General features: G+C 38.4%; 1 protein-coding gene across 3 annotated transcripts in view; it reads right to left on the bottom strand.

Annotated features, from left to right (window-relative positions):
• The window catches only part of PICALM (phosphatidylinositol binding clathrin assembly protein), a 64728-nt gene that overhangs the window by 3436 nt on the left and 39162 nt on the right, over nt 1-22130 (bottom strand). For 2 of the 3 annotated variants that reach the window (XM_027466931.3, XM_072032846.1), the window contains exons 10-19: nt 21998-22121; nt 21523-21659; nt 19291-19391; nt 9683-9790; nt 8642-8773; nt 8521-8551; nt 7984-8083; nt 6519-6542; nt 4278-4337; nt 2488-2592 (exon numbers count right to left, since the gene is read on the bottom strand). In XM_027466931.3, coding sequence (XP_027322732.1) covers nt 2488-2592; nt 4278-4337; nt 6519-6542; nt 7984-8083; nt 8521-8551; nt 8642-8773; nt 9683-9790; nt 19291-19391; nt 21523-21659; nt 21998-22121 — 922 coding nt within the window. The remainder of the gene's footprint in view (nt 1-2487; nt 2593-4277; nt 4338-6518; nt 6543-7983; nt 8084-8520; nt 8552-8641; nt 8774-9682; nt 9791-19290; nt 19392-21522; nt 21660-21997; nt 22122-22130) is intronic. The other variant, XM_072032845.1, reaches the window with a different exon arrangement.

Consider the following 22130-nt stretch of genomic DNA (forward strand, 5'->3'; position numbering starts at 1 on the left):
GTAAATTTTGCCATTGCAAAATCACATTTTTCACATAATTTTTTCAGAAACCACCTAGGGAGAAGTTCTTTTAGGATCGATATGCTCTACCAGGACTGAAACCTACCTCCTTCCTGAAAGCCTGCTACCAATGTGGCACCCTGACCCACAGGTTATGAAAGAGCCATGAGACAGGATGGGAAATGCTCAAGAAGCAGTTTCAGGGTGTCAGAAGCTCTCCTTTCCAACACGGTTCTTACCTCTGGAAAGCTGCAGCTCCCACCCACCCCAACACCACTCTCCAGGATTTGAAGCAGGCTAATGATACCAATGACAAGTCTATCAGTCCTAACTCCAGCAGGGGATGCCCACTGCAACTCCATTTCATGTCACATCCTTTCTTTTCGTGATCAAATGACTTGAAGCTGCATAATAAAAATCCCGTTAAATTGGTATGAATTGGAAATTTACCAAATTATGTCCAAAGAAATGGCCCAGTTTGAAAGCAGTGTGGAAGACTGGTAGGTTTAGAGCTCTGCCATTTGTGTAACATCAGCATGGAACCAGAAATAGAGGTGCAATTTCAAGAAGTCTGTTCACATCAAATACTTACTAGATGGCCCAGCTAAATTCAGACAAGAAAGTAACTCAGAATTATTTTAACAAGACTCTAATTATTAAAAAGGAAGCCCAAAACCAGTGTAAAATATAGTCAGACAAAGTTTTCTACATGTATTGCCTCTATCTAGAATACTGCTTATAAATATAACTAAAACCAGAATGTACCACAGCAGTTTTTTAGCAAAAGCATTTAAGAACAACAGCACTGGCCATTGGTTCCTCTAGCACTAACAGGTCTAGAGCTGGATTTCCCCTCCTTACTGCCTCGTGTTCGTGCCATTTGAAATGCAAGGCTCTGTGTGGGACCAGACCCAAAGCCTCACCTCCATCACCTTCTGCTTTACTGAAGTCAAATTTCTGAAAACTCAGCACCTGCAAGTAACACACACTGTCTGAATGAAAATCCTTCCTGGTCATTTGGTAAGTGCTGAGTCAAAGGGCGTGTTTTCAACCAAATTCATTTCTGCAGGAACCAAGCATGCTGTCAGATAAGCACAATAAACATAACTCTACACACCTCACTTGTGATTAATTCCTCCTTTTCCTGTTATGACAGCCAGCTGGGATTCAACCTAGACCAAGCCCTGCAATGTCAAATGAGGCAGGAAGGCTCAACCCACCTATTTAGACCCACCTACCTGTTTATAAGTGAATTAGGCCTGCCTAATTAGGCAGGTCAAACATTTTTTCCATGAAATACATAAAACCCCAAGCAAAAGTTGCTGAACCACTTGCCTGAAGTGACAATGAATGTACAAATCTGCTTTCAGAAGTCCAAAAGAAAGTGGATTGCAAACACCATTTCTAGATGAAGAAACCTAACAGTGGCTCTTTCACAGAAAGCCTGTAAAAAAATAAATCTACCCACATAACTCTAAAATGAGAAGAGGTTGGATACTGTCCACTGGAAGCATAAAACAGCTTTTCCTGTTAAGGATCAGACTAAGGCACTGGAGAAAATTGAGGCTTTTTTTTTTTTCTGTTGAGTCTGTTCCCTCCACACTCCAGAGGCCCCAAAACACACACCCACCCACAAGTATGAGTGCTTCACCTAAATGAAGAAATACCTGCATGTTTCTGAACCTACAAAGACAAAGCTTTGATCTTACTTTATAGTAAGATCAAAATACAATTCCAATATATTACATATTTTTTAAAAATAGAATCATGAAGTACAGCGTGAACTTTAAGAAGCATGTGACTGGCAAGTAAAAACATGCAGCATTAATACCGGAGTTCCAATCTTCCAACTAAACTTGGCTCCACCTTACTACACTTATTAAATATAAGTATTTTCAATAAATTCTCAATGATCTCACTATTTTCTGAAAATAGTATGGAATTATCCAACATTTGTTCCCCCCCACGTTCTTCCCTCTTCCCCTATTTCTTGGTCCAAGTCCAGGCAATCTTCCCAGTGACAGAAGTTTGCAAAACAAACAAGAAAAGGGAAGAATTCAGGAGCAGCAAGGATAGTCTGCTACTGTCAGTGTTTAGAGTATCCCTTCATCACATCATTTATTGCAGTTTGTTAGGTAATGGATCTATACAGAACATTACATGAGAACCTAAAAAAACAGGAACACTTAGCATCTCACTTACAGGGAAATACCAGAGTGGTTTGCAGCTATTGAATATCTTTACTATACTGTAAACAAAGGAAAACCTCAGTCATGCTTCCAGAAGAACAATGGCGTTAAGACATCACCTGCTTTGTTTTTGTAAAACAAACTTGATGCCATCACCCTGGACAGAAGACTCAATCCTCACATGAACTAACATGCTTGTGCAATGCATTTGTCCAACACGAGATACTGAAATACCTTTAAAGAAACTGACCCAGCTATAATTTGTTCCTTTTGAGTTTGGAATTTTGAATATACACACCTGTGCTCCTGGTACAGGGCCGAAAGGGTTTGGTGGTCTCATGACGGGCTGACTATATATTAAAGTTGGCTGTGTCATTACTGGAATACCTCCCATCTGTGATGGCTGAAAAAAAATCAGGACAATATTAAGTCATACGTAGCATTAACATATTTCAACTAATTAAGAAGAGAAAGGAAGATGGTAAGTGCATGAAAAGCCTTGGTCATATTTGATATGTGCAGTCATATAAAACATTTCTACATTATTCCACAAATACAGGTTACTAGTAAGAAACAGCATTGTTAAGGAATATTCACAGTAACAACAAAGCCCATTTAATCTCTTGCTGCACAGGTCTGAAACACTGAAATACTTGTTTAAACACAGCATTTGTGCTGCTTGTCTTGCCCCTAAAGCTGAAGTCTGACAACACTTCCTAGTACATGCCTCCAAAAGTGTAAGAGTGATTTTACAGAGCTGGTGGAGTTCAGGAAAAATTAAAAACTGAGATCTATGCATAAAGTTAACAGTAAGTCATTTTGTAATCAAAGTCTAAAGTGTTCCGAGAGTCTGGCTGAGTCAAATTAAGAATTTAACCTATAATAATGGTTTTAGGAGCATATTAATGCTCTTAAGAAAAACTAAAGACTAGCTTGTAAAACAGGTCAACATTTATGAGATTTCTCACAGTAAATGTCTTGAGTCAAGCATGAATGAGCCCGAGTGACTTTTGGGATGTGTCCTAAGGCCGATCAGTCATTCTGTAACAGCCCATCTCATCCATCTGCTCAGATGTTGCATGTTTTTAAATAAGTAACAGCAACTCAGAACAACAGAGCTACGACTACTATTAATTCTAGTTGCCATTTCCTACTGGCATTTAAAGCTGCTTTATGCAAGATTACTTTCTAAAGATGATACCTTCCCCAGCTGCTCAATCAGAATCACCAAGAAAATGCTTCTTGTACCTGCAGTGCGAGCTTGTGTTGACCAAGTTTGAAGGGGATGGGTAATGGAGAACACAAGACCCTCCAGAACACCATTTGTCACATTGGCTGTTTACTTACTGAAGGCATAGGAATTATAAATCATGAATCAAATTTGAATATATGATGAAGCATTACAGCTTTTTCTATTGTACAAATCAGGGAGCCACTGAGCAAAATAATTGTTCCAGGAAAACTCCCTCAGAACTGTGCTATATCAGTACAAGCACACTAATAAAGAAGAGTTAAAGCACATCATTTCAGAAGTGTTCTTCATTCCAACTTGAAAATAACACTGAACAACTTTGCAGAGCAACAAGCAGCGAAGTCAGGTCTGTATCAAAAGACTTGTGGTACACAGCAGCAAGAGCTGCAATTCTCAAGCAACACCATGACACAGTGCCACAACCTCACAGGTTTATAGCATCATCCATACAGATACCTTTTGCTGAGGTTGGGAGCACGGACCTGGGGATGGTTTCAGTTCAGTAATAAAACACTCCTGTTGCGAGTGTGGCTATACTTACATGATATATCTATTCCTACACCAACAGAGCCCAACAAGAACACAGTGTCTTAATTTAAACAAAAAACAACCAAGTAAAGTAAGAAAGGCCTGAATTTCATGTAAAAAGACACTATGCTCACGCAGAAAACCAGGTTTTTAATGATCTGGTGAAGAATAAGGGGCTGAAATTCAGTCTTCAGGGAAGTAGTTCACAAAAAAATCACCGCTACTGCAATAAGCTGTTAAACTGCAATAAGCAATGAAATCCTAACAGAGTGCCTGACTTCTGCTGGAGTTACAGCAGCTGTACTTACCATCCCATAGCCCATCATTCCTGTCGGTGTTGTGGCAGGGTATGCCATGACGGGTGGTGCCTGAAGGGACAAACAGGAGTGAAATTAGAGGAGGAGCCCAGCTGCACGCTGCTAATGCTGCAGCGCTTGGCATGTCATGAATATAGCAAAGAGCAATTGTGCACTTATTAGAAGTTGCAGTCTTGCGTTAAAATGTACCCAAACTATTGGAGATAGAGTATCTAAGCTAAAGCTTCTAGATGACCTTGATAATTTTATAATTAAATATTTGCTTTCGAACTGTTTGAATTCTGGCTGACTAAACTGCAAGCTACCATTCTCCTGGCTTTCTTCGTTTTCTCTTTAAAGAACAAAGTATGATAAACAGAAATTTTAGAGGGAAGATTCAGAATTTTTTTTTGAATCCCATGAAGTAAACGTTTATATTTCAAAATCAGAAGTAACAGTGCACAGAGGATCGTAAGAGAGAATTTTAAGGATCAAAAGGCCAAATTCCCATTGCTTTTGCAGACATTACAGGAATTCTCCTCTTTTTAGCCAAGGGATTTTCCTACCATGTTCCAGTATAAATTCAATTTTAACATCTAAGGATTGGGATGGTAACTTAACTGGCTTTTCTTGTCTCTTGCTCAGTCTCGAAGTAAATCTAGGCAACAGGGTGATTAGTTCTAAAGCTACAGTGGGATCATTCACTAAAGCAGACAGAACTCCAAAAATAATTTGATTTACGTCTATGTAGAAGATGTGAGTCTGCACCTTACATTCCCTCTCACTCACCCACTTAGTGCACTCGATTTGAATAGGTTAAAAATCCCCTTAATACTTTATAGATGTGCTTATATTACCCGTAACCCACTCGTAACTTTTGTGAAGTTACAAGAATGCTGTCAACAGGAAAAAATTGGGATGAAGCTACTGTTTATAAACAACTTGGCAACATATACAGAAAAACAGCTGACAACTCTTAGAAAGTAGAAAAATATTTTAAAGACAGCTCTTCATATCAGAACCACTTTGTTTTTTCAGTTTCATGGGCCACTTTTGAAATTAGTATAAACTCTTACAAGGACTAAAAATGTTTTGTTGTTTTTCTGGACTACAAATTGTGCTTATAAGTATTCAGATAGCTTGCTGTCTAACCTCTCCACCTCCTGTCAGCTTCTCTTAAGAAAAAGTTTAATTTCCGTGTCCTGTGCTGTGGGGAGTACTGTTCATGATGAGACAAAGACCATACACATCTCAGTGCACAGGAGATTGTTAATACAGAAAAAAGGGAATCAGCAAAATATCCATAATTCTGCACTAATTACAGCAGACAAGCGGTAACCTAACAAATAAGGCATCAGCAATGCTGCTTCTGGAGTCAGTTCTGAAGTATCAGCTGCCTGCTCACGTACAGTGGCTGGTGTCACTCGCATTTCAATCGTCACCAGGACAGATTTCCCCAATCAAGAATCATCTACACTGCCTACTACCCAGGTACTCCACACAGCAGGAAAGGCTGCCCTGAAGGGTTTTGTTTGCCTGTTTTTTTGTTTGTTTTATTGCTTCCTTTTTTTTTTTTTTTTTTTTTTTTTTTGCTTACGCACTTACAAACATGCTGACTAAATTTGTTTTGTGAGTGCTCAAGTATAGACCTACCACCTTTTATTAGTTACCCTGCAATGAAAACAGGATACAGGGAAAGACCAATATTTACATTAAAAAACCTCTGAAAGGAAAAGAAACTGCATTCCTCAGACAGCAAGCACAGGTTACTGCTTGCCCACTGTAAACTGTCAGCGTGGATGTTCTTTTTTTATAGGAGCATTGATGGCATATTGGTCTCTCCCCACTAAAAAAAAATTCAAGATCTACCATAAACGTGGATAAAGTGCCAAGTATAACAGAAGCCCGTGAGATTTCATGCAGTTATTCAAACACAAACACCTTATCTTCATTCAAAAGTCACCAAGTGCATTAAAGGCAGCACAGACACACACCCCAGCTCTCTGGCAGCAAATGGTACAGTTTAAAGCAAGGAAAAAAATCTCGGTACTTCCCATGCCATCATTCGAGTCAAGAGCCTGCAGAACACCTATGAAGTTTGTGTATGCTAGGAGAAGCTCAATTTTTTGGCACACCAAGGATTTTAAAATGAGAAATGTGTAAATAGCAAGAAGGTTATGAGATTCTGCAACAGCAGTGGTTAATATCAGCATGCCAGTTGATTGCAAAAAGGCTGTGGGTTGTTTCACTTACGTATTGTGGAAAATGCATGCCATTCTGTATTTCCCAGGGAGAACAATTACATAATGCAATAACACTGGATTAGAAGCAAATACTTACACAACGGAATATACACAGATAGCATTTTAGTTCACAAATACATTAAATGTCTACCCCAACACATTCTTGTAATTCAAGTCATTTAATGAGACAACGTACATCTGTGATACTGTCACCAGTAGGTTCGTCACTAGTTTGCATAGTCCATTTATTTGATATATGCCTTTTTTCTGAAGGCAAGAAAGCCTTATTTTCAAAAGCATATTTATTTAGCAAGCAGCAGCAACTCCACAATAAATAGACCAGCACTGGAAGACAAACTTTCTTCTAGATTATTTCTAGTTTCCTCTTTTTTTTTTTTTTTAATGTTAACAGAACAGTTTCACAGGATAAGTGTCTCAAAAGTGTCTCTAAGGAATAAAAGCCGTTAAGTTTAATGACTTATCACAAGAAGATGTACACACAGGACACAAGTTATTCAACAGATCCAAGCACACACGTAAACTTAAACCACCAGTCGTTAAAGCAGGTGAGGAGTCCCAGTTTCTTCAATCCCTACAGTAAGGCCCACAAATATTTCTGTCTACGTGACTGAGCTGGAAATGGGCACCCACTAGGGAAGATCTGGTGGATCCAGAGAGAGACTCTTTCCTAATCCACGATGTTTTATTATTATCCTGTGGCTTCAACCTCCCCCAGTCAGTTACAGCTGCAATAAATCCTCAGGGACTTTTTGCTACCTGTTCTGTCAGTTCTCCAGGTCATTCGTGAAGGGTGAGTAGGATTCACATACAAAAATGTTCATTAGCATATAAACTTGGTTTTGGACACATTAGTCAAGAAACCTTGCCCTACACGCTATCCAACCCCCTTGCCAACACTACATGCTACAATAAACACTAAAAAATAGACGTCACCAAAACTGACATGCATTAAAAACGATTGCACACATCAGGGCAGGAAAGCACTAGTTACATACATTGAGAAAGCTATAGCCTGCGTTGCTGCACAGACACCTGTGCAAGTACCCCAGGATTAATCTTCCAGCCTATTCTCACTCCCAGAGCACGCTACATGTTGTAACATTAGACATGCTTGACGTATGGATGCACCTAAGAACACACTTTCCACACTTCTACTTACCCAGACTGTAAAGTGCCCTCCCACATCACCTCAATTCACAGCTTTATGTCAGTTTAGTGAAACACGAAGCCACGAGACAGACTGGTCAAATACTAATTAATGATGAACTTGCATGTCACACTGCAACTCATTTACTAGAACTGCACAGCTGACAAAAACAAAATCCAAAACACACACCTCAAACTGACTTCTTCAATTTTCTACTGCAACTACAGGTCACTTCCAAATTTCAGTTATTTATCAGTCCACATACCTAATTACACAGAACTCTATTTTAAAATGAGCGTTTGCTTACCAACGTCGGAGCGTTCCACGCAGTTGTAGGTGCAATCTTGGGTTGCCAGTTGGAACCACCTGTTAGTTTCTTTTCACCTGGCTGAGTCCAGTTTACATCACTTCAAATAAATTTGTAAATGGTTAGAAAACAATGGATTTGCTTACAGAATTTCCTCAGGCAAGTACCATTTCCTCTTTGAAATGTGACTTTCATTCAGCAAAGGAGTTGAAGAAAGGTCTCACAACAACTTGCTTTTGGTAGGCAAAGCAAAGTAAGGTGTCTAGCTTGAGCCACTTCAGCTTTATCTAAGCTCAGTCAAGTTCCCTTGTTGACACCTTGCCTGATATTATCACTGCCATTACTACTCCACCTACAATCACCTTCAACCAGCTTTCAACAATTCATTGCATCTCATATGAGAAATGCAGCCCTATCATCCCAAGCATGCTCTGAAGGTTAACACAATATTGTTATAGAAAGATTTGAACCTGTACTTCCATAAAATATCGCTACCAAGAAAATCAAAATGTTCAACTTTTGATTAGGCATACTCACTTTTTAGCAGTTCCATTTCCAATGCCCAAATCTGTCACAAAGTAGGAAAAAAACACTACTGAAATTCCATTCACTTAGAAGAATTAAATAAGCATTTATATGCAAGTCATTCAATACTTACTGCCTACAAGGTTGGCTAAAGATGAATCCAGATCATCTGATACTAACTTGTTCGGTGGTACTTTGGCAACTGGAAGACTCTGGTTTTGGGAGGCCACTGTTGGTTTTAGGAGACCACCTAATTCATCAAAGCCTATGAATGATAAGCAAAATAAGCAATTTGAGTCACAGGCCTCCTGTGAACGTTCAGTTAAGTAGACAGCAAGTTCAACACAAAAGCTAAAATACAAACTTTAACCTAGTGATACTACAAAGTATAAGAAGTAGAAGACTACTATGCCTATGGACAAAGGAGATATTTAGTACAGGAAGGAGATTTTACTCTACTAGTTTTACTTATGTGACATCTATTTTACATGAAATGGATTCACAATGACTAAAGCAATGGAAATGTAAAACAAAATTAAGAATATCTAAAAGATTACAATCTTATCAAAATATGTATTTTTGTTTTTAAGCAGATCACTGGTTTGGCCAAAACTAATCCAATACCAAAAGAATCCAATGTCAAAAGACCAGAAAGTATTTACTTTCCAGATGCTCAAAAGAACATATGATTACAATCCAAATTAACTGTTTTGATTATTTTCAGGAAATGATCATAGAAGATAAATCATCTCCACATCCAAATATAATACATCAGTAAATAAGTGTTAAGAAATGTGTTGCACGAAAAGAAGCAACATTAACTCTACTTCTTATGACTGTGGTCTCCAAGTGCAATCTTACGTTGACAACACAAATGAAAAAGGCTGTTCACTGTGTGAAGTTTTAATGCACAAAAGCTTTAAGTGCAGGAAATAAATGTAAACATTTCATCAGAATGCATGCAGAAATAGCATGTAAGGAACAAGTTTTTTGATCGTCCAAGAAAGAGCTGGATGAAAAATGCTGTTATTGACCTTTTAAAGCCCGCTTTTTTTTTTTTTTCAGCTGGAACATTGTCACAGCAGTATGAGTAAAAACAGATTAAGAGATTTATACTTCACCAATAAATAAAATGTTAAAGGACATATGCCATCTATTTTAGTACATGTCTTACCACCAGAATCTAGGACAACATTAGAAGATTTGTTTCCAAACACAGACTCAAAGTCAACATTAAGGCCAGCTGATGGCTGTGGTTGAGCAACAGGGGACGGAGTGAACCCTGTGGGGAAAAAGAAGGAAGTTTAATGTTTTTGTGAAGTATATTTCCCATAAATTTACCTTCTTATGCAAGATAAGCCAAACAAAGACGTAGATTATTTAAGTACTGCAGAAAGATTAGGAATACCTCAAATACCCAGATTATACCCTGACATCAAGAAGCATATAGGGAAAGAGCTAAAAGCAGTTTAAAGATATTCCTAAAAAAAAAAAAAAAAGCTTCTCTCAAAATATAGGGCACATAGGCCATGGCAGACCTTCGCCCCATTGCTAAATCTCTGCCCTATTTGTAACATCTTTCCTTTTTTACAAACTACTTACAATAGATGTATTAAGAAATAATCATTGTGCTTTTGCAGGCAATGCAAGTGGCTGGATACAGAATCTGTTTCAAAATCAGCTGCCTGCAGAATGCTCTCTTCATCTTTTGTGTTAGTTGAGCTCCTCTCAGATACAACCAGAGCAAAATCCATACTATCCCAAGATGCCTGACTTGTAACCTCTCAGTTAGAGGCTCCTAATACTAACATTTTTATAACGCTTGCTTTGTTATATTTGAGAACACGTTAATTACTTCATTTGTCTCCTCTCGTGTACCTGTAAAGCAGATACAGTTTGCTTGTTAAGTGTTCTCCAAATACATATATTTTTTTCAATGCTTAGAAAGTTTATCACAGCACAAAGTATTGAGATTTTGGGGCAGTATTACATAAAGTTGATGGCTCAATAATATGAAAGTGAGTGCTGAGCTGTTTCTAAACTCACATTTCTGATGTTACATATACCACACATGCAAGCCCGTGCATACATGTGTGCCTCTACATCTCGACATTCAGGCAGTTACAGAAGTAGTTATTCCTTTTGTGTGAGAAGCACCAAGGGATGCAATGCCAGCGTGAAAACCAACTTTTCTGTTAGAGAACAGAAAATTTGATGATACAGAGAAATAAAAGGAAAGGGTGACAAATAATTTAGTAATAAAACATCTCCATGAACTGATGTGTCAGATTTCATGTTGTTTGCTGTGACAGCTCATTTCAATCTTACTGTTCTCCTGAAATAAGTGAGCTTTCACCTAACTATTAGTAACTATGTGGTGCTATCCTTGTACAGAAACTTCACAGACTAGACTGATTTGGATCACCTTTTCTTCTTATTTGTTTTAAAGGAACATACAAGTCAAAGGCATCCACTGCTAAGAAATTATACAGCTTATATTAAAAACAAACCAAAGGAAAAGTTTGACCAGCATACAGCAACACAAGGGCAGCAGTAATGTGGGAGAGGATAGAGGGTAAATAACAAACCAAAATGAGTATCTTTGTGACAAGTATACCGTCAGGTTGTAACAAGCCATTTCAGAGACTCTGAACTGCAGATAGGAATTCCTTTGATGGGATGTCCTGCAACTCTTAAAATCGTGCCTGTACCAATAAAAAATGTGACTTCAAATAGCTCTGATTTTTCTTTAAGAAAATGGGCTTAGCTGGTACAAGCTAAACCTCCTGCTCTCACGTTTTAGGATGTTTCAAGCTACGTAAAGCTAAGCAAGAAGACAAAACGTTACATGGGACTCCTTTGAGTCAGGCTCTGAGAAGATCTAATCCTACTCTTGGTAGGAACCATCAGTCCAGGGCACGTTGTCTAACCTACACACTGGGAAAGGTACAAAGGCCAGACAGAGCTCCTTTAAGAGAGTAAAACAAGACTTGACAGGAACTAATTATTCTATTTTTTGGATATGGAACAAAGGAAACAGTGACATGGAGGATTTAACCTTTCATTAAATGACTCCAGTTGGTTTCTATTTAAAGACAGTAAAACAAAACGTAACTTTATGTGCTTAAGAATTAACTCTCCCACAAAACATTCACTGAAGGTATTCCTAAACCTGGCATTGCAGCAATGTGAACACTCTTTCTGCCTGGTTTAGATGGATTATCTGTCAAAGTCCACAGCCTGGTTAACAACTGTCAGCAAGGTATTCCTGAAATAGCATCAGTGCCAAGTCACTATGCTGACACTACACAGCTGCCCAAGTGATTAGACCGTAATTTAATGCAGCAAAGACCTCTTGCATGTTTTGTTGCAAACCTTTGTTCTAGTTTAGTGCACTGCTTATGAGCAGGATATCAACCGAAGTGGCAGAAGCAGCAACATCCCAGTCTCTTTGTCTTCAAAACAGTGAGGCTGAGTTAGATGAGAAGGTATTTAAAATGTGGAAGCCTTTCATGTGGTGTGCGACACCATGGGAACTACAGGAAATCCTGAAATGGGGAGATACTCATTTCTCATACTAAATACTTAGCACGAGCTGAAAATAGATAAATCACTTGTGACAACACATCTAGCATAAGCACTACTACATGAATCAAAGTTGGAGGCAAAGTAATAACACACTTCTGTAGCCAATGATATACCTACTAGCTCTAGGCACACAACACATTCACATTTCCGTGCTCGTGGTAAGGCTGAATCCCATTACCTACCTCCAAATAGACCAGCTACAGAAGAAGGCTCATTGCGGAAATGAGAAGCATTAGGGTAAGCTTGAGGACCACAAAAAGAGTCTGATAAGGCATGGCACACAAAAGAGAGAAAGCCAGGAAAGGAGAAGAAGGAGAGTTACAGAAAGAGAACCAAGATATACTCAATTTGCTATTCAGAAGTTTAATTTCAGGTTAGCCTATAAACCCACATATAATCTAATAACATAGAAATAACACAATGAAATTAATACACACAAGACATACAAGAAACAAGTTTTCATTGTCTATAATACTAAAGGGAAGAACTGTTTCAACACCACAGCTATGTTAGGATAAACACATTTTTCTTTTCTTTTCAAGCAAATGCCATGTTTTACACCCTTGGGAAAAAAAACAAGTGTAAAAGCTTCAAGGCATTTTTTTAATATACCTGACGTATAATGATACAGCCCAACAGTGGATTCATATTTGGTTGCCACAAAGGGATTTAGTTCAGTAAATGGATTGTAATGATCTAAAGAATCAGAAAGAATTATTTTAAATCCACGTTCACATTAATGTAGCACCTTGCCTGTGCTACCACTAAAGCTGCATCTACATTTCACTGAGCAATCTGCCAGGAAGTCACACTTTGGATCGAGACATGACTTTACAGAATGAGATGCAGGAAGGGAAAGCAGGGTCACAAGGCCATCCATCTCCGGTGACTTCAGGGCTGGAGTGTGATGAATGTGACACCAAACCATCCCCAAGGCCCACCCAGCTGCTCGCTGACAGCCCTGCACTGACACAGCTTTTTGTATTGCTGCAGAACAAATGCACAGGATGTGGTGGAATAACATCCCTAGTGAAAAAGGTGTATTTCAAACAGTCATTCTCCATCCGCCTGCAGCCATACACATTGTCTTGGAAGCATGGGAAAGAGAGATTAGAGAAAGACCAGGTTATTATGCAGGAGTAACAGCTTGAAGTATTTGTAAGCTCCTGCCTTAGCCAGCTAATCTGCCCTGGGAATTCTGGACAGGAGTTTCACAGCACAAGTTCTGCTCTGGAGACTTGCTTCTCTTTCTCTCCCCCCATCAAGAAAAGACAAGACAGAAAACTAGTCAAAATATAGGTGGTATGCCTATCTCTGAAGCGATCCTTTGTTTTATCCCTGTTAACAAATGTCAGAGCTACCAAATCTCTCTTATAAGGCAGTCGGGATTCTTCTGAGATCTATTCTAGTGGGGTTCAACCTGCAAAAAGAAAGCCCTGTTGGTTCGGTAAGGCTGTCTTTAAACCAAACTTTGCTTAGGAACAGAACTAACATATAATTAACTGATTTTTACTAAGAAAGCTAAAATTCGAAACGTAATCAATTAGTAAGTACCTGCACCAACAGAAATGGCAGAGGGATTTCTAGTATGACAGCACATTGAATCACCTCTGAACTAAGTTATTCATAGCTTTTAAAAGGTGAGCTCTTAGTCAATTGCCTGGTAGGTAGAGTTTGAGCACAGTATGTACCGAAATGCCCACGGCTTTATCAGTTTTGTTAATGCCAACACAACTGGGGAAAAAACACAGGAGCTTACTTTTTTTTTCAGGGATATTTATAAAGAATATTTCAACATGAGGAACAGAAAGTAGCATTTCCTTTCAATTCTTAGACATATAATTTTACCTTAAAATTCCCAAGCACAAAAAACTGGGTTGAAAGGTACTGAAATGCAACTGCTTTAACTGTAAGTAAGTTTCTTTACATCAAAAAGAAAACCACTTAGGCAGTTAAGCAAGGATACTAACGCTATTTTCATGGCATGGCTATAAAATCAAGTTCTAACATAGCACAAAAGCCCCAAATGACCAGCTTCCAGTTCCTCTAAAGCCCCACAAATATACTTTAGAAACCAGAATACTATTAAAATTTTAGGAAACAGGTAATTAGTTTAAAACGGTACTTTACCAACAAACATTTCATGTGTGGGTGTCCTACTGGTGAAAGTAGAAACATCAGAAGACACAGACAGATGAGCAGCATCGTTAGTTTTTGTAAGGAAAGGATTTAGGTTTGGAATGGCATCATCAACATTATCAACAGTAGCAGAAAAAGGATCTGTCCAATTCCAGAGAGCAAGAGAAAGAAGAAAAGGGAGATGGATTTAGTTATATGTTACTTCCTAGGGATAGGAGAGTAAGAATTCAGAGTAGTCCAGGAAGTATAGTCTTCTCCTGGACATCTCTAAATTTGGGATGACCTAACTAGTATTACCTAATTTTCAAGTTGTCCAGAGCTATCTACTCCCTGCTTGAGAGAAAGACTACAGGTATTAGCCACTCATGTAATTTTAAAATGAATGAATACCATCTTGGTCTTATACCGTGTGCTTCTTCCATAGTTTTATATGGAGAATTAGTACGTTACTTCTCTTTAAACACAACCAGCTTTTGCCTGCCTCAGACATGCCCTCCTGATGCTTCCAAAAAATTCTCCAGAGCAGTGACTGCCTCCTACCACAACAGAGCCCAGATGGGAAGAAAGGAGTCAATTCTACGGCTGGATTCAACAAAATAAATAAAGAACGTCTCCCAGACCCCAACACTGGAGCTGTTAACCTGCACTTTTGCATCTCCTGATCTTTAAACTTTGTTTATGGATTTCTTGTTACTGGGCATCATGTAATTCTCGAGAGCTTTACCTGCACTGAGGTAGGCACACGGGGCAGAAGCCTATTCCTTACTGCCAACAGCCATTAGCTGCGAGCAACCAAAAACCTGCTCTGCTTCAAGGGACAACAGCCAGGAGCAGTGTCAAAGAGACAGCTCCTTACTAAAAACCAACAGACAGCAGTGGGAATAAGGGAAATATAGATCCGTGTGAGTGACTTCCTAGACACAGAAGGGTTTTGAGGTTTCTTCAGGATGCATACAGCATTCCAGGATCCAGCATATAAAAAGAAAAGGGAACACAGCTAGAATGAAATAACTTACTGGCAAAAAGAAGTGAGGCTTAGCTGTCTGGCTTCAAAGTACACGAATCCTTGGTGGAAAACTCAAGAACTCCCTGGTGAGATCAGCAAGAACTGCATCTAGCCCTGTGTATGACTGTTTTATCACATTACCTAGAACTGCAGCTTGCTCTTCTAGACAAAATCACATACAGAAATGTTGGAGTAATAGTTGTAAGAGATTTCTTGAGTGATTCACTGTTTTGGCACATTTTTCTTTTAAACCTAGTTAGACTACAGCTTACCCACAACTCTTGCAAATGCTACAGTGATGTGGGCAGCAGCTTTAAGCTAAGTTATTTTCTCTGCCCAAATCTGACCTTCACGATTCTTAACAATAAATCCTAAATAGCCTGGTATCATGTAGCTTTCAGTCATGTAGGTGCTAAAGAAAATGAAGTCTTTGAATCATTGAATTATTTTTTGCAGGCTTAATACACACTTTCATTTTCTGTAAGCTTGACAACTTAGTAAGACTTGACTTCTCTCCTGGAGTGCCTGGCTACATCACAAGAACAAGCACCTTCAAAGGCCTTTTTATAAATCATTGTTATCAAAAACACAGTGCCCAACAGTGAGTAAAGGATAAGCACCATAAGCTAATATTGTATTTGTTATATACACCAACAATACAAAGCCTTCAAATGTCTTACACCTGTTTTAGACAACCATATTACCACCTAAAGTACTTGTGGATGTGCCAGTCACCTGAAACTGCAGCCTTGCTTGCAGATACTTATAACTGCTGTCTGTTATGAATGCTATTTCGGAATGTGCAGAACAAACAGATCTGACAATAAAACAGATGAGATTATTCTGTAATCAATGCCTGCTTGCTTGTTCTGTTGCTGCTTCACATTGTTCTGATTCTATTGTTTCTCCTTGCAACTGGAAAAATTCCCATTAGATAGAGCAAACTGATTATTTCCACACTGATACATTTGTTGTGCTTCTTAAATTTAGGTACAAATTGGTAACTGGCAAGTATACCAGAACAAATACTGCTGGAGTGGTCTCTGGACAATCCCAATAAACATCTTTGATAAAAACTTCCTTTACTCTTTTTAGCTTTTTTTTTTAAAATATTGGTTTACAATATTTGTTTGTATCTGCTATCCACTGAAATTAAACATATACTAAATAGGGAAACTGTTAAATACCACCTTCTGTTCCCAAGTGCCAAGACTGCATAAAAACTCGTGTTTTGGCTAGGAAGACCACGCAATGCAATTTTATATTATCAGGATTTTGTCAGAAATGTAACCTGGTTTTAGACTCTCTGCTGGTCTGTCTCATTCTAGCTCTAGCTGGCGTGTTCAAGTCTCAAAACCTGCCAATGCTGTGACACAGGTGACAAAGGTAATTGAAAATTAATTAGGTTGGGGTAATTCACATCCCAGCATATTCAAATTAAAAAAAAAAATTGCTGTCTCTCCTGACAGCAACACCTAAACATTTCTAGAGCCTAATTTCATCCTTGAATACACATGGCATCTGCTTGTGTCAAGGGAACCGCTCTGCGCCTTCAGGCTATCTGAAGGCATTAGTGATTCAAGAACATTTAAAAAAAAAAAAAAAAAGTAATCTAAATTTGGCCAACTTCTGTCTTTAAGTTATCTGTCAAGAAGTATCTTACCTGACATTAAGAATGACAAAGGTTTTCCAGGGGTATCTCTCACAATTTGAAAAAAATAAAACTGAAAACATGCGATTCAGAACCTATTCTTTGGGAGTTTTTAACCTTGTTATTAGCTTTAACATTTTTTCAGGACGACAATGAAAGGCAGCAACCCAAATATAATGCCTCTGTAACAGTTTATCTTTTTATTACAAATCTAAGAGTTGCTGCATGGAAGTCACAATCTTTACCTGACTCTTGTCCATCTGCATCTGGTTCCATACTCTTCTCAAAGTCACCACATACACCAAATACAAACATCATCATGTCAGAAAATTACCTAAGGGAGGGATGCTGTGCAGTGGTTAGAGCACAGGACTGGAAATAGCTCAGGTCCCATTCTTGGCTCTGCCACTGACTGGCCGTATGACTTCAGGCAAGTCAGTTAATTGCTCAGATTTCCCCATCTGTAAAACGTGGAAAGCACTTCTTATCTACCTCACCTATGTGAAGTGAGTGTTCATGTCTGTAAAGCCACATAGATTCATTTTCTTTTAATGAAAGCTAACAAAAAAACCCTGGTGATTTCAGAGCTTTGACCTAAAACTTCAGCAGAACATCTGTAATTTAATCTTCTAAGTATTTAGAAATGTGCCATTAGTAAGCAGATTATCCATGACTATTACTGAAGACCTTACCAGGAGTAAGGCACAACATTAAACAAACAGACTTCCAGGCTCAATTTCAGGTTATTAATACCAAAAATAATAAATATAATAATAAAAAAAAACTAGATTGTGAATGACATTCATGAGGAAGGTAACTTCCTTGTCTAATTCCCACCCCTGAGATAATTAGGACAAGCTGAAACAGAAAGTACTACCAAAAGCAAACAAGATGAGCCAAAACATTTCTCTCCATTTCTAAACTTTAAGCCTAATAAGCATTGAAATTTGTAGGCATAGCTTGATATGCTCCCCACCGCATCTTTCTCAAAAGATGCTCTGCTCAGCCAAACTGAAGGACAAGTAAGCTGTGAGGTTTTTTTAAGCTAGCACATATATTACTAGTGCTTCCATCACCCAAAACTGTGTGTTATTTCCCTACAGATGAATACAAAAAGATACAAGACACAAAGCACACAACAGAAGTAAACAGGAAAGTAGAATACATATGCTGTTTGTTACGAAAATAAGTTAGTTAACTGGAAAGATGTTTCGGAAAAGCTATAGCTCAAATAGAAATTGTGATGTAAAGTTTCAGAATAGTATTTTCCAATGCCTATAAAGCTTTTTGACGTAGCACCTCCTACTTTTTTTTTCCACACCATAAAAGAAATTTGTTACAAATCAGATGCTTGTTAAAATGCTTATCTGGAAATAGCCACAGAATAAAATAGTAAGCTATGGAACTAAGTGTCATTTATATAGAAAGCTAAAAAGAAACATTCTGTAAGAGATTTTTAATCCTCCACCAGTATAACCAACAACACAAGCCACCAGCATGTGTTACCTACACAAGAAGTATTCTGTAACATTGAAAAGCAGAAAAGAGAAGAACGGCAACAGCTTTGACCATAACCTTTAAGATTAACTGATCTTGAAGTACCACTCATGATGTACTGGAACACTCCTGCCCTGCGTCCCTGGTTTAAGGGCATGCCTAAATCAGTAATATCATCTAACTTCCCAGTCAGTCCGTCATAGTAATGGGGCAGAATAACAATGTGCATATTCTGAAATAAATTGAAGAGGTTCCCTTCCACAATTTAGCTCTTCAGTTAAAAAAAAAAAGCTTCGGCTGGATCTCTTTCTTTGATTTAGCCACAGTTAATTTGCTTTTGTAGTTAAATACAAGTTTTCTGCTGCATTTCAAAGAGGTGCTTTGTTTTGTTTTCAAAAACTAGCTTTGGACTGTCTTGCTCTTTAGACACATTTGTCTCACAATTGCCTCATCTAAATTTTTCTGTTATCACTTGTAAAACTGATTTTAACTTCACACCATTTAAAACTTATTTGAAAACTTGCATATTCGAGTTCAGTACATGATACGGTTCAGTATCTGGCACGCATCTTCACAGAAATGACTTCTCACAGCTAAGCTTCTGTAGCTTGCTATGTGACCCTTGAAGACAGCAGTTATAAGACTGACTCAGCTGGAACTAAAGGAACATTTTTATTAACAACTCTTATGTCAAGACTGCTTGTGATCACCACATGCTCCTATATTACTTTAATCTGTACCTGGATCTGACTTTTCCCCTGCTCCTTTAATCCATTTCTAGCTTGTCTTTGCAAGTTCTCTTCACAAGTTTTTCCTGAAGAAACAGCCCACAGACTAGGGAAACATTTCACAGGAATCTTGCCACAGCAATTAGAACCTTAATCTGAGTCAGGATTCTTACCTCCCCAGGTACTTCCTACTTGCGGAGCAGCAGATATTGGATGTACAGATGGATGAAACGTTGGCTGCAAATCAAGCAGATCATTTGGCAGTTTTGAAGTGCTACAACGACAAATTAATACAACTGTTTGAACTGCACACCATGGTTTTCAATACAAGGCAAACACTAATCATTGCCAACAGTAAAGAAAGCTTTGTTACAAATTGGCTGTTACAACACCGATGCAACAAAGCCATAATCATAAAGCCTGCTGTATTTCATGTTTTCAGTTTTGCAGAAAAGTGTTAATATAGTAAGCAAGTTCTGTTATATCAAATGACTTTTGCCATAGCCAAGACAAAAATAAACAGCTTTTCCATCTTCCTTGCAGTCTAACACCATGGCTAAAACTCTTAAATTCAGTAATCTTCAGCAAAATAAGCTCGTGAAAACCCCACAGTGTGAGATCAGCCTGATGGAACTTACTTTAATGGGTTACACCATCAAAACGTTACACCTGAAACTCCACAATCTATCAGATCTATCTGCTCAGATCTAAACCAAACTGAGATCCAAGAACATCCTACAGAAATGAAAAGTGAAGTCTAAAATACAACTGTTGCAATGACTTCAAGAGTAAACAGGCACAATAAAAGGCATCCTCCAGCAAAGAGTTAATTTCTAAATTAAATTCCTCCTAAAAAAAATGGAGCACTGGTGTTCACCTGGGACTTTTCAGCATGTGAGATGATCCAACATCTGCACACTTGGCTATGGACTGCAGCAGAGTAACTGTGGCGTTCAAGGTTCTTTTGAAATGAGACAGGCAGAGTTTAAGGGTAGAAGGGGCATCCTAGACCTTCATCTCTTCCTGCTGACCCAATTCCTTGTGTCATTCTTACTATTTCACTTCAACAGTGATCAAAATCACATTTTGCCACCACTGTCTCTATTAAAAAGTAGCATGGGCTGGCACAGCACTGTTAAGTGAGCATGAGAGTCAAAGTCATTTTCAAGTAAAGCTTGTTCAGGTCATCAATTCAATGGAAACATTCCATCTAATAGCAAGCAACTGAACTTACAATCCAACAAACCCACTTCATGGCAGCTTCTGTTGTAAAATCTGTTCTTTGCTCATCAGTCATACTGCCAGCAACTGAATTTAGAAATATGAAGCATGTCTAGCCAGATATTTCTATATTTCAGACCTTGTAAGAAGGAAAATCAGGCACTCAAAGTTCCTATTTCAAAGCATGCTGCCATTTCAAATAGTTTGGCCTCGAAAAAGTAATTTAAAAAAAAAAAAATCAAGGAAACCTTTCAGTTACGAACACTGACAGATTCTCAAGCTCCTTATACATGATTCAGCTATTTGCTACATATGTGGTGTCAAGTAACTTCCTACAATAGCTTTCTAGTGGGACAGAAGGCTGTAGAAGTGCTGACTCCTTCTAAAGAACTGCAAAGAGCAAAAGGGGGCAAGTAGATTCTTGCATGAGTTCTAATGAAACTAAGCAATTCTTCTTCAGGTTTAGGTTCAAATCCAAAGCAAAAATATGCCTTAGGAGAGTTATTTCCTTCTTCCACACTCATAGCAGCACTGCACCTTCTGATATTATTCGATTTGACAAGTATTTAACAGAATAAAGCTCACAAACTTACTCATACCAGCAGTTCCTGCTAGTCAAAGAGCAGGATTAGCAGGCACTGAGTACTCCTGCACTATCTTTGCAAGTCCTTGCAGACAGATGTTCCAGAGACAACTCAAGACTGTAAAAACCAGCTTCTCTTTTTTCAAACCCTGTTTCAGGCTGTCCTTTTTGTGAAAATCTACCCAGAACATTTGTTACAATTCAACTTCTGAAGATTTAGAAATGCAACATATAAATCCTGTGTTATCTTTAAGACCTCCCATTCTGAACTTTTATTTGACTTTTCCCAAAATAATCTGTAAGGTTCTCTGAGGGCAGAGCATGTGCATTTTACAGTTTCAACTGTCTTGCTTGCCTGACAACAGATACAAGAGCTGTCAGCAGATGGTTCTTATCAAAAATAATTCTGCAAACAGAGGATGAAAAACATTTCTACATTGTTATTTTTAGTGACAGGTCATTTTCCCATCAACTTTACACAAAACATTTCAGTCACTAACGCGCTCTACACCCAAACAACCTTCTCCAACATACGCTCCTCCAAAGTTTAGAGGAAACCCTGGCTGCACGTCATCTCACAGTTAACATCATTGAAGCATACCTGTTTGAAGAGCTAGGGGTAGAAAAAATATCAATGGCTGGTGTAGTCATTATGCTTCCTGCTGCAGTCGACACGGGAGAAGCTGCAGTTGTTAAAGAGGTATGAGGTTTCTTTGCAAGTTCTTTTAGACGTTGCTCCTGTTGGGAAAGTGAGCTGGCATAAGAAATCCAGAAACAACATTTGTGTATATGAATTTAGAGGCAAGCAGAACAAAATCTATAGATTGTTTTTTTTAATTATTCCACACAGTAGCGTGTCAGTTACTTAAGATAGTTACAAGAGTCAAATCCTTCAGAAATTGCTTTAACAAACCCTTCACAAGTTGTACAGCATATGTAAGAATCTACTTCCAGTGCTTTGCCACCAGCACCCATTCAGTATCAACAACGCTGGCTTTTCATTCTGCTCCCTCAAGAATCTTAAGCTATCAAATAGAGCACAGAAGTCTTTTCAGTTAAAAGATCTGTATGCTTACCTTTAAAGCTTTCAAGCGAGCCTGTTCCTCCTCTAATGCAGCTTGTTTTTCCCTTTCATCAACTTTTGTCAGAGACAGGCCGGTGCTTGCAAGGGAAGAAACTGCATTGGAAAGGGTGGTAGCCCTGAAGTAA

Source organism: Anas platyrhynchos, chromosome 1 (genome assembly GCF_047663525.1).
Source record: "Anas platyrhynchos isolate ZD024472 breed Pekin duck chromosome 1, IASCAAS_PekinDuck_T2T, whole genome shotgun sequence".
Taxonomy (NCBI): Eukaryota; Metazoa; Chordata; class Aves; order Anseriformes; family Anatidae; genus Anas; species Anas platyrhynchos.